This window comes from Eucalyptus grandis, chromosome 1 (assembly GCF_016545825.1).
Source record: "Eucalyptus grandis isolate ANBG69807.140 chromosome 1, ASM1654582v1, whole genome shotgun sequence".
Lineage (NCBI taxonomy): Eukaryota > Viridiplantae > Streptophyta > Magnoliopsida > Myrtales > Myrtaceae > Eucalyptus > Eucalyptus grandis.
The window spans coordinates 24,598,631-24,611,459 of record NC_052612.1 but is presented as its reverse complement, the minus strand read 5'-3'; the positions used below and the strand labels follow the sequence as shown (position 1 = coordinate 24,611,459).

The 12,829-nt window shown below is 38.4% G+C and overlaps 1 protein-coding gene across 2 annotated transcripts; it reads right to left on the bottom strand.

Moving 5' to 3' along the window:
* Positions 1 to 1,183: 1,183 nt before the first annotated feature.
* On the bottom strand, positions 1,184 to 5,292 carry LOC104436348 (ras-related protein RABE1c). Of its 2 annotated transcripts, none has more exons than XM_010049095.3 (9): positions 5,129 to 5,292; positions 4,872 to 4,993; positions 3,669 to 3,741; positions 3,484 to 3,584; positions 2,862 to 2,948; positions 2,619 to 2,716; positions 2,447 to 2,509; positions 2,268 to 2,360; positions 1,184 to 1,554 (listed from the first exon to the last, which is right to left on the bottom strand). In XM_010049095.3, the coding sequence occupies exons 2-9, from the start codon at positions 4,942 to 4,944 to the stop codon at positions 1,468 to 1,470; spliced, it is 675 nt and encodes a 224-aa protein (XP_010047397.2). In that variant the 5' UTR covers positions 4,945 to 4,993; positions 5,129 to 5,292; the 3' UTR covers positions 1,184 to 1,467. The 2 variants fall into 2 exon arrangements, with proteins under 2 accessions (XP_010047397.2, XP_010047405.2); XM_010049103.3 differs by having other exon boundaries at positions 2,883 to 2,948.
* Positions 5,293 to 12,829: the final 7,537 nt, after the last annotated feature.

Here is a 12,829-nt window from a genome sequence, read left to right as displayed (position 1 = left end):
CTTCACCCGAAACATGGAAAAGGTACAAAATAAGTCTTAAACCAATTACACCAGTACTAAAACCTTTCAATTAAATCAATTTATAACATAAACCTTTACACATTTGTACCAATTAAGTCTGTCCGAATTTAGATCATTGGTCGACCGGCAATAATGTAGAAATTCAATTTATTTTTTCAAATTTATTATCAAATTTTTTTTTTTCTCTGGCGAGCGACGTCCTAGCCCCTGCCCTTGCCAACCATCACAAAGCCTAGTGACTGGCAGAGGAAAATAAGGAAAAGAGGGGAAAAAAAAGAAAGGAAAGGGGAAAAAAAAATCAAAAGAGGAGAAGGAAAAAAAGAGAAACCTAAACAATAAATAAAAAATTCGAAAATAATATTCGACTAATAAATAAATACAATATTCATATTAGCGCTAACCGAAATACATATAACAACCAACGTCCCGTCAACAATTTTCAATTTTAATTGACCGGATAAACTTAATTAGTATTGACGTGAAAAGATTTATAAATAAATTGATTTAATTAAAATGTTTAGAATTAAATTAGTACCAATGCAGTGAATTTAATTTTTTTGATACTTTCCCTCGACAAATAGGAGAAGCACAAGTGATGACCAAACGAAAACTCAAGCCATTCGTCCCGCGTAGAGCACTACCTAAGAGCCCAAGTGTACGATTAGAACTGCAGTGAAGAGTTTCATCTTGCATCAAACCGGACGAAAGTGCTTTTCTAACTTTTGCAGTAAAGAGCTACCGCTTGATATCTTGGGATGTCAAGGAAGAAATGGAATTGGAATCCGATAATACCAAATACAATAATCCACACCAATCACATGCACAGTACTTCATAAAATCGTATTACTCTTTACCAAAGTATAATAGAGCTACCAGTCTTTTCTTTCCACATATATATCATATCTACCTGTTAGTCAGCGGCACACTTCTCATTAATTAGCAAATGCTGTTTAAGAAAAAAAAACATGCACGATAGAACATACAAAAGAAAAAGGGAATTCCGTTAGACAGTCATAGCAAAGCTAAATAGAGAAAGCATTAGCGCCCCAAAAGGAATTTCAGCATTCTCTAAAAGCTTCACTTTGAAGGAAAAAATAATTCAACCAAAAAGGGAGGGGGCTGGTTTGTTGGGGGGTGGTCGCATTTGAGACTAATTGGTCGCTTAAAAAATTACCAGAACATCATAGCAACCTCTTCCAAGAAATAATACAGTAGAGTTGATAATGGGATGTCAAACTTAATGAGATGAAATCTCAGCAGGAATCTGCACATAATTAGTTCCTCATATTACAGTTGCCCAAGAATTCATTCTGCTATTGGATGTCGACAGATCTACCATCCACACAAAAGTAGCATTTAGTGATGTATGGCGAAAACAATGGGACCCACCAGATATATAACAAAATCAATTTTCCCCACTACTGCAGTGACTTGAGCAAAACTTGCTTAAGAACCACAGCAAGCAGATCTCTGTGGTGCTTGAGCAGCCCCTGATGCCTGATCCGGTTGATTGATCCTGAATTCTGCTCGAGGCTGCAATAGTTTGACCAAACAACAAAGAGGTCAAGAATCAGGAACAGATAATTAATGTCTGCAGAAAGAAGTTCAATTCTTTTTCCTCCTTTTATGGTACTCTCAGAGGACTATTTCTGAGAAACTTAAAGTGCCGACCTAAAATGCCCATCCAGCCCAACAAAGCATCCACACACAAGCGCACATAATATCCGATAAAAAATTTAAAAAGCATGTGAGCCTTATCTTGTTGGCAAAATGGAGTTTGTTAACACATGTAATAGGGACTGAGAACCCAACCTGAAGAGGACAGTTTTGCACACAAAGCTAAATTTGGCCTTCAGATCTAGGTCTTCTCTATGGTACATGCTGTGTGACATTTTCAAGACAAGCCAGATTTATTGCCGTTGATTTGGATGGTTAGCTAGTTATTAAAAATAAAGTTACATATGTCAACGACGATGGAAGTGGCTTGTTTCACGAAACACAATATAAAGACCATGTATCAGAGATTAATACTTAAATCTATTCACAAGGCAAGAGACATCTGTGGAAGCCGTTATAGTACTTCTCAGCAGAACAGGTTTGCCCTGGTCTTACAAACTGCACGAAGATTGAGATGTTCCCTAACACAAGCTATGACTGTGGTCCCTGGCACAATCTATTTTAATGAGCAAATTAAATTGATAAGCGCTGAAAATCACAAGCTTTAATCTCGATATAGGAAAATGTACCTCAGACTTTGTGTCGTTATCTGCAAGCCTTTGCTTGATATCTCTCGCTATTGAAAAGAAAACCTCCTCTACATTCAAGTTCGTCTTGGCACTCTGAAGTTGAACACATACTCAGCACAGGCACGAATTTACAAAAATTCAGTAAGAAATTTCAACAAGAGAAAACCAACTGTACTTACAGTCTCAAAGAACTTGATACCATATTCATCGGCCAGTGCTTGGCCCTTTGAGGTAGGAACAGCCTGAAAAAGGATAAGGACCCACCAAGTATAAAACAAATATCAACAAGAATGACCAGCAGGTGAATGTATAACAACATGGAGGCATTTTTTATGCAGGGATATAACATACCCTTTTGCTCTCATCCATATCAGCCTTGTTACCCACAAGTATCTTGTTCACATTATCAGAAGCATGCTGTTCAATGTTACGGATCCAATTTCTGATATCTGAAGGAAGAAATAGACTGAATCAACCAAAAGGAATAAGGTGTGCAAAAGACAAATAAATCCTGGATCAGAAAAGGAGTGTACTCAATAATGAAACAATTTTTTCAAACATGAAAGAGAAAGAAACAACTATGCAAGAGCTAACTGATGAGGGAGATCCAATTACTGTTGAAAGATGATTCGTCAGTCACATCATACACAAGGAGTATACCCATGGCCCCACGGTAGTAAGCTGCAACACAAAGATAATCCAGTTAGCCAACTTTTTCAATCACTCGGGTTGGCAGAAATGGACAGCCGTAAAGAGAAAATTTGTAATACAAAATTTTTGTTATCAGAGCACGATCAGTAAGGACCTAATTACACTACCAAGGCATAAGCTGGACTCTTGCATTTAAAGTTCTCTAGTAGCAGCTAAGATTTTATGAATTCACTCTTCAATATTCAGAAGGAAACCCTTCAGACCAGTTCAAAACATAACCAACTACTATGTTATCCCATGAAGAGAAATGCCAAGGAGAAAGAACCACATCCATATTACTCTAGAGATCAAATTAAAAAAAAAAAAAAATCCTATTATTACTTTAAAACTTTCACAAACAGCAATTGGAAAACAAATTGGTGAAGGATCAATTCCACGTCCAAATTATTAGGTTTTCCTTTTACTGGCCAACATTTAGTTTATTAGGTAAATAAACATTGATCCAGATTATGAGTTAAACAGTCACCACCCCATGGCCCAACTGTATTTGAACCCAGACACTGACCAGTTGTAATTGTTCGGAACCTCTCTTGTCCAGCAGTATCCCAAATTTGCAATTTAATTCGTTTTCCATCTAGCTCTACGGTCCTGATCTTGAAGTCAATCCTGCAAATTAAAAGACAACCTACTACAATTAGTTGAACTTGTCAACATCAAAACTGAGACAATTTTTGTTTCAGATAGCCCCACCCGATAGTTGTTATGAAGCTGGTAGTAAAGGAACCGTCTGAAAAGCGCAAGAGGAGGCAACTCTTACCGACACCTGCCATAATAATGCCAGAAGAGAAAGAGATATGAGGTGATCACTGCTAGTCCATTTTAGAATTACTCGACATGAAGTGTTACTCATAAACCACGAAATTTCGAAAAAAAGAAGAACAGTTTGAACATGTATAAAGGTGATAACATCCCACATGAATAATCAATCAAATGTTTGTCTTTATATGTGGTTCTTTTTTATATGGGACGGTAATAAATGTTTTTTTTTCAACAAAGGACAGTGCAGTAGCACTTTGCTAGTTGGTGATGTCACGTATGCATACAACATCATATAAGTATTACATAAAATAATTTTTCCCACATTCAACTCCTGATAAACTTTCTTCCCACCTTGAAAATATGTATAATATGAACAAGATTACATTAACGAGTGCCTATCACAACTGGTTAACCATATTTAGGAAGGAAACATTTAATCTTCATAACAATGACGAAATAAGACATTATATTAGCTTTTGCAATTATTCCTTATTTGGTAGCTTAACATGTCAGTCTTTAAGAAACATAAAATTAATGCCACTAACGAGACCTTTTCAATCAACATACTAGCAAACCAAGCAGTATAGATAGCCAAAGTAGTGTCAGAAGAACAATCCAATTGTCTTCAATCCACCAAGAGAACATACAGTAATCTACAAAGCCTCACTATAAGTCTAAAGTACCAAGCCGTTTAAAACTTGCTAAAGTAGATGACAGTGTAGTCTTTATGCCATAAAAAAATAAGTTGAGGCTCAAAATACTAGTAACTTCTTTGGCATTTCAGTTAAAATCCTGAAACTTAACGGGGGTTTGGCTCCCTGTCCCAAAGGAAATGAACAGAGACCGTAAACAATAATCGCATGAGATTACTTTCTCATATCGTTTTGTCCCCTGTGGTAGCATTGTAACAATGCTCCAAATTCTCCCATCTCCCTAACTTCAAATACGACGATGCCGGCTAACCATTCAAATAAAGGTCACATGCCTAGTTCGAACCACGAGAACTCCAAACATGAGCTGGATTATCGATGAGGGAGAACAAAGAGATGGGGTTCTGTTCACGGGAACTATCAGTCCATTTCGCGTGCCGATGGAAAAGCCCCAAAAAAGAGAAGGGGGGAAATAAGGGCATACCGCTATCGCCGATCAGGAGGAGCTTTATGAGGCAGTCGTAATCGGCCCGAGCCCGCGCCGGTGCGACTGCCATTCCTCGTTCTCGCGACGCTAGACACGGTCGATCTCAGGGAGACGAAAACCTAGGAAAACGACCAAAATGCTTTTTCAGCGAACCAGCCAATCGAACACGCACATCAAGCCGATCCCAGATCGGGGACCGGAGCGAGAACGAGAGAGAAGATCTCATCGACGCGGCGGTGGAGTTCGAAGAATACCAGATCGACAAAAGCCGAGGGAGCGAGTGGGGAGATCTGGCCGATGGAGGATCGCGGCGGCGTCTCTGATGCGGCGGGCACCGGACAGCCGTTGAAAAGTAAGGAAGTTGCAGAGGGAGAGAGAGAGAGAGAGGTGTAGAGGGAGGAGGGAATATAGAAGTGGAGTGCAATGATTAATTAAACATATGGGTGTCGAAGGTGTTGGAGCCGTTGGATTTGACGTTGAGCCTCGAATCAGACGTGTTCTCCGCTACCATCATCGCTGTTCAAGTGTTGCTTGAGATACCATCCAGGAGGGCTGGCCCAAATGATATTTTCTCATATGGTTTGACCATATCAGGATTTTTTATTTTTTATTTTAAAAAGAAAGGGTTTGACCGTATCAGGATAAGCCTTTCGATCTTTTTTTCTCAAATGTAAATCTCATTGGTGGACATATTTCCAATTGAGTTCGAAACACCCGAAACGTTTATATACACATATATACATACGCTATGGAAATTCCCTTATAAGTTTCTCCCATTTTTTTAAAAACAAATAACATAAAAAAATGCCATCAAAATACAGATGAAATGATCAGCAAGGAGTTTGACTTAGCAATAAATAGGTCACATATTATATATATATAGCTTGTGTTATGTGGCTTAGCTACGACATATTTCATATTAAAAGACTTCCCAATAACTAACATATTTATTGAAACCTTGTACCTTTAGGCCTCACACACTATAAATCGATCTAGTATGTTTAGAAATGAAATGAGTCAATGACCTTCCCGAAAGTTGAACCACCTAAAGAATTAACTAATTGAACACTAAACTTGCACCTAGCTCAAATTCTCCCAAGCCATTTCCAATTTACAACTTTTGGTTCAAGTTCTTGATATGCAAAATAATTTATTTCGAGTCGCCACAATTTTGTAGATAATTAGAAATCCAAGTGTGAGAAAATACTTTATTTCTATGAACCAGAGATTGAAGGGATTCGAAAACTTGATTACACTAAATTATTCTAATGCCCTTTAAATACATTTTCTCTTTTATTTTCAAAACTATTTTAGCAAGTAGCTCTACTTAATTTTAAACACATCCACTAATATGTGAGGGATGAATATGCAAGTGCTTAATCATTAAATTAACACTCAATAATCAAAAGGAGTAGATAAATGGATTGCCAGAAAAAATAAAAAAATCATACACCACGAGTTAAAAGCCTAGCCATGATTTTATAAATAACTATACAATTCTAATTAACTCATTTTGGGTTATCTCTTTGTTAATGAAGATTAACTTTATACAATGAATGTAAGTTTAGCTCTAAATTACGCCTATGCAGCCTAATTTTACAAGGCATGCAATTTAATTAAATAAACTTAGCATAAAATCATTAAATAACTAACATAATGACATGTAATTGATGACATGGCATGAACGATGGTGACATGGCAAGGACTTGGCATACATATGATGACATGGAATATAATGATGACGTGGGCATTTGACAATGACGTGGCAAGATGACGACAACAATATGAAATGGCTAGTAATGACTTAGCAGCCTTCTGAATAATATGATGTTATTTTGGGATTCATAACTAAAATTCGTAATTAATAATTAATAAAAATAAATTATCTAAAGTAGGATATTGTCCAATTCAAACAAGGAAATAAACTAGGTTAAATCTTATTTTTAATTAGAATTTTATTCTAAACCTGTAAATAATATCTATTATACAATCCTACCTACAACTTATCCTAATGTACTATGCAATTTTATCTAAAATCTGTTCTCATTTATCGTGGAACCTTTTTTATATTTTTCAAATAGAAAAAGGTTCAAAGAATAAAGAAAATTGCAATAGCTAAACTCCAAAATCACCAAAAGATATCCATTCGAGCTTAAACTGAGAACAAATAAAACCGACACCCTTCTCCTAAGGTTTAAGGATTAGATTGCCGATTTTTCATACAATCGATAACCCAATCTCATTACTAGAGATCGAGCTACCGACTATGCACACATTGTTGAATTAGGAATGTTTCCTAATAAAAATATGCCTAAAAATCTCAAAATATGCAAGTTAGGTCACAATCTATTTATATTGGGCAATAAGACAGATAATTCAAATCCGGATAAGATTTTTACCTAATATGAAAGATTGTTTCTGCTTCAAGGACCGATAGATGGCATATTTGACTAATTTGGTTCCAGTGCAAGTAGCAAGGGGATGTGATCCAAACCTATTGTCGGTAAAGCAAGGACCTCCACGTTTGGAAATTGTACTCTCCATGCCCAATTGCATAAAGCTCTATCTAGCCTTTTCTTCACTACGTCATCTCCTTCTCTATTATTAGTCCAAGTGAATTTGCAGCATTTACTTTCCATATCCATTAATGAGCATGAGTCCATGAAAGCACGAAAAGCCACCATTCTATGTCTATCTGCTTCTCTTCTTTCAACTTTTTCCCAATAATAAAGAACTTCATTAAAATATCTCATACAAAGCCAAGGTAGGTTGTTGGATGAATTAATTGAGGAGAGCATTTGCCAAAGGCTTAATCTCACTTGGTAGGAGGTAGATGCATGTAGAAATGATATTCTCATTTGATCACTGCTGCTGAGAACTTTACACTTTACATTAATGATCTCCCTAAAGCATGCCAGAACTTCCACTTGTACTTGATCATCCCACATTAGAATTAATCCCCCCGCAATTCCAATTGGATTAATTATAGTAGAATAATAGCCAAACTTTAGACTCTTTCGTACTTGATCAACCTTGCTTTCTTTATTCTTGGTTTCCATAAGGAACACCAAGTTAGGTCTCTCTCAAGCCACTAAGATTCTAAGGTGATGAACTGTTAGGGGTGTGCCCAGACCCTAACAATTGCAGCATAGGATCTTCATGTATAACCTAATAGCTTATTAGGGCTAGCCACCAAAGCCCGTTCCATAACGCCTTCCAACGATTGGATAGGGGTATCCAATAAGTTCTCCTCATCTAAAAGCTGAATTGTAGAGGATCTTTTCTCATAAGGGTTAACCCTTTTATGTTTTTTTGTCATTGGGGTTTTAAGTTTGTTCTTGTTTTTCCTCAGGTATTTAGCCCCTTTATCCTCCTCGACTGAGAGAAGAAGTAGGAGCTGGGTTTGCTAAGGTCTCTTCCCCTTGTTTGGGGGAACATGTTCATCCATCCATACATCTTCTCCTGGTTCATTTGTTGGAACAGTGGGTAAGATTATAGCTAAGGCCTCTGGTTCAATAGCGAATGGCTCTAATCTGGATGCTTTATCAATAGATGGCATGGGGGGTTTTAGGCACCATTTCCTCCTTTTCAGGTTGTTGATCAATTTGCCCATAAAAGGTCTTCCAACAAGGGCTGGATTCTCTAACTTCTCCTCTCAGCCAAGAACCATATTTTCTTAATTTGTCTTGAGCCAACCCCGTCTCCTCATAAGGTATTTTAGGGCAGAAATTGGCGCAATGCCCAATTCGACCACATGAGTAGCAGAAATGAGATAGTCTTTCATATTTAAAATCCATCCACCATTTATTCCCTCCTAAGTTAACCATTGTTCCTGTTTTCAAGGGGCATGATAGATTTAGGCTTACTTTTGCTTTGCCTATCTTGCGCCAACTATTGTTATGGGCTTCCAGTTTTACATCCTCCACTTTGCCTAGTTTTGAGGCTATGTTTTGAACAAAGTCTTCATTTATTCGAGCTCGAGGTAACCCCAATATATGCACCCAAAATGTATTATGTGAAAAGTCATAGTAATGTTCAGGGATGTCAGGATCACCTTCCAAGAGAACAAGTTTACTTGCAAATGACCAAGGTCCATTTTCTACAACTCTTTTTTTGTCCTCTACCGATTCAAATATGAAGGAGAAAAAACCCGTTCAATAACTTCACATTTAATAGAATCTGTTTTCCATGCCTTCCTCATCATGCTGATAAATGCCTGGAAATTGACATTCGGTTTAGAAAGCAATTTTCCATACAGAGTTAATTCACTTTCCTATTTATCTTTGTCAGGTATGTGGGCATCCAGCTCCGTGACTTCATCTTCTGACCAAAGATCTCCCATACTTTTGCATAATGCTGCCAAACGAAGTTGATTTTCTTTGATTTTGTCCATCTTTAACCTGTATAGTTGTTTGTTGTGGTAGATCTGGGTTTGGGTTTTGGTTTGCTATATGGTTTGGTGTCGGAGCTAGGTGGAGTGAAGGGAGCTCTATAGGTGAGTATTTGATATGTTGAACAAAGGTATTTTGGGGATATGGTTATGCATTGGATGGGGAGAATGCTGCGAAAGGATTATAGGGGCTTGTGGAGGTTGTGGTTACTGATTCTGCCGGATGTGATTTCTGGGTTTTGGGTTCAGGCTTCCGGTAAGGTTGGAGGTGAAAACCGAAATCAGCGATTATCCAATCCTGGGGTTAGAGAATAGTTACCTTTGCAAGTCCATGCTACTTTATCCGCCATCGTTCGCAAATTGGGGGGAAGAGATGTGAGGATGATGCGATTGGAGGGCAAAAACTAGGAGGTTGTCAATAGGGTTTTGGTGTGCTTGAAAAGGGCAAGATTTGGGGGTAGATGGCAAGGAAGCTAGTCTGGTGGAAAGGGTTTGGGTATAGCCATTAGATTGAGGAAGACCACAAAATGGGATTCTAGGGTTGCAGGGGAAAATAGCTATCGACGAGGATAGGGAAGAAACTCACACCACTGATGAGGGGAAAAGCGCCAAGGGAGCGCAAGGGAAAACAGCTTGCCGTCTCATTCAACTGCTAAGCAAGACCGTCCTTGCTCGACACAGGATTTGACTAATTTTACTCGAGTGGCAATGGTGCTTGCAGTGAGGACTCCTCAATTTAGTGGACTCGATGTTTAGTGGTGGAATAATGACACTAAACATTTAACGTTTTTTTATTAGAAGCTTTAACGTCTCACACTTATTAAATGACTCACTCTCACGAGTATTAGATTTAAGCTTGTTTGACATGTTTTTTTTGTCTGTGTATAGTGATGTTGTTCAAGAGGCAAAACCTAAGCTCACATCACCGAAAGGTGAAGTCACAACTATATAGAGATCTTAGCATGTACTCATTACTAATGATGATAGACGATTTGGTGGTCGGTCGCTAATTCTTTTGTTCGGATGCAGTCATATGTCCATGAAGGATGACTATATGCTTACTTGGTCTCCTTTTTAATAATTCTTTATTTTCTTTTTATTTTATTTACAAAATTCAAAATCTTAATTATTTTTTTATTTAAAAAAAAATCGAAAATTTTTGTTATTTTTAATTCTTTTTTTTTTTTTTTTTTTCCTTTTCTATTTTCTTTCTTCGTCAAGTGCGCACCTCAGCAACAATCGGTAGCCCAACAACCAACCAAGACATGGGCCAATGAGCTCAAAGCTCGGTTGATCTAGGTGACCTGAGCTTTGCCATGGTCAATGAGCCCAAGCTAGAGCTCAACTAAGGCCAACGAGCTGTGAACTCACTTGTGGCCATCGCTGGTAGTGGAAAGAGATAGGGGTGGTGGTGAGAAAGTAAAGGCCATGAAGAGGAAGAAGGAAAAAAAGAGAAAAGAAAAAAAGGAAATAATTTTTTTTTTTAAAAAATCGATTTTGAGTAATTTTCTCCTGAAAAATCAAATGAGATTCTCCACATCAAATCGCAGAAAATATTTTCTAATTAATTTTCAGACTTCAGTGAAAATTGGAAAATAAAGTCATTTTCTTGAAACATGACTTTTTAAAAAATATTTTGCAGAAATTGTAAACTTTTCAAGAAACAAATGAACCCTCGATGCACAAATATTTATGGAGGGCTCTACCGGATAATTCCTTATATAAGCCCCATTTATACAGTAGAAAATCAGAAATTTGGAAAATACTTTTCCTCTTCTTTTTATTGTCTAGTATAATGAGTTCAAGAAAAATATTTACATTGTTAACGACAAAATTTGCCAATTTTTTTGTTGATAATTAAAATATTTTTCTTTAACTCAAATTTCTAACTAGTATAAAAGGATAAAAATTAGGAATTCTTTTAACTCATTTCCTAACTAAACTAAGCACAAGGAGCTTCATTTATGGGGATTCTTCAATTCAAGTTGAAGACATTTCTCGTCGGTGGAGCATGTATTGTGACGTCCCCAGCACGTCAAGGCTAACATGGTGTGTGCATGGTAATGCTTCTTGGCTGGGGAACAGTTTCTTTTCAAAAATAATTCTTTTCTATTTCTACTCTGGGAACAATTTCTGAGTAAAATCCTTCACAAAAAATAAATAAATAATTTCTAGTAAAAGAAGGTGTTTCATAACTATACAAAATTTCTACTCTTGAAATAGAAAAAGAATAGAAATGCGTTTGGTACGAAACAATTTCTTTTTTGTATTTATTTATTTTTTATTTTTGCTCAAGAATCGCCGACCGTTGATCACCGGTCGCCGTTGCTTTGCTGCACGATCGCCGACCGCCGACCGCCACCACACAGCCCATCGGTCGCCACCTCCCGCACCCACCCGCTCAGCGGCGGCAACGGTGACAAGCGAAGGCGGCCGGCAGTTGACGGCAATGGCGATGTCCGGTGGCAACGACGAGCGAAGGCAATCAGCAATCGGTGGCGTCGGCGATGGCCGGTGGTGACAACGGGCGAGGCGGCCGATGATCGGTGGCGGGCGGCCAATAGTCTACGGCGGCGGCAACGGCAACGATTAGTGGCGACCGACGTTGTTGGCGCGGCGATGGTTGGCGGCGGCCGACGGTTAGCGGCGCGTGTGGCGGTCGGCGGTGGCGTCAACGGCGGTGGCGTCAACGGTCGGCGTTGGCGTCGACGGTCGGCGGTGGTGTCGACGGCGGCGGCGACGGCAGCGATTGGAAGTGACGGCCGGTGGGCGACAGTCGACGGGCGCTTTGGGCGATTGGAGGTGGCCACAACAAGAGGGAAGAACCAAAGAAAAGTAAAAAAGAAAATTGGCTTATTTCTAGAAATTATTTCCAAGAATAAGAAATAAAAACTATTTTTTTTTTTGTTTCTTTCCAAATCTATTCCTGCTACTTTTCTATTCCAGGGAATAAAAAAGTCAAGTTAGCGTTACCAAACGGATTTTGTTTTTTTTTTTTTTTTTTTGTTCCGAATAATAAAAGAACAGAAATCAAGAGGAACAAAAATATTACCATGCAGGCTCATGGTTACTCAAATCTTTTCACTTGTTATGCATGCAGAAGGGTATATGGACAAAGAATAACAACCCAAGACACAAAAATTCAAAGGAACACATGGAAATATAAACTAGGCAATTTCATTTTATTTCTTATTTATGTACTTAGGTGACCGGGGAGGGGTATAATAGGGGACCCAACAAAAATACCACCACTCCAAACTAGCACCACCCAAACCTAGCTCTCTATAGAATCACTTGTCTTCCATCCACAACACATCCAAAATTCGCTGTCTGGTCTTCCTAAAAATGCTACCTCCATTCTTTTGTCTCCTTCTCACTCCACCATGCCGCCGCTATCACCTGGTCCATCGTCACTCGGAAGTGGGAGTGGTCCCACTAAAAGCCCGCCAACTCGAGCATAGATGGCGAAGAACATTAAGAGCATGGGATCAGCAGGTGCTCCTATCTCTGTTGTTAGAATCGATGTGACCTTAACAAACATGACATCTGGGAAGTCGTTGTTGAT

Coding starts and splice junctions, on each gene's coding strand:
- LOC104436348 (XM_010049095.3), bottom strand. CDS start 4,944: ATGGCAGTCGCACCGGCGCGGGCTCGGGCCGATTACGACTGCCTCATA. Junction 3,742..4,871: donor CCTCCTGATCGGCGATAGCG/GTATGCCCTTAT, acceptor TTATTATGGCAG/GTGTCGGTAAGAGTTGCCTC. Junction 1,555..2,267: donor ATAACGACACAAAGTCTGAG/GTACATTTTCCT, acceptor AAACTATTGCAG/CCTCGAGCAGAATTCAGGAT.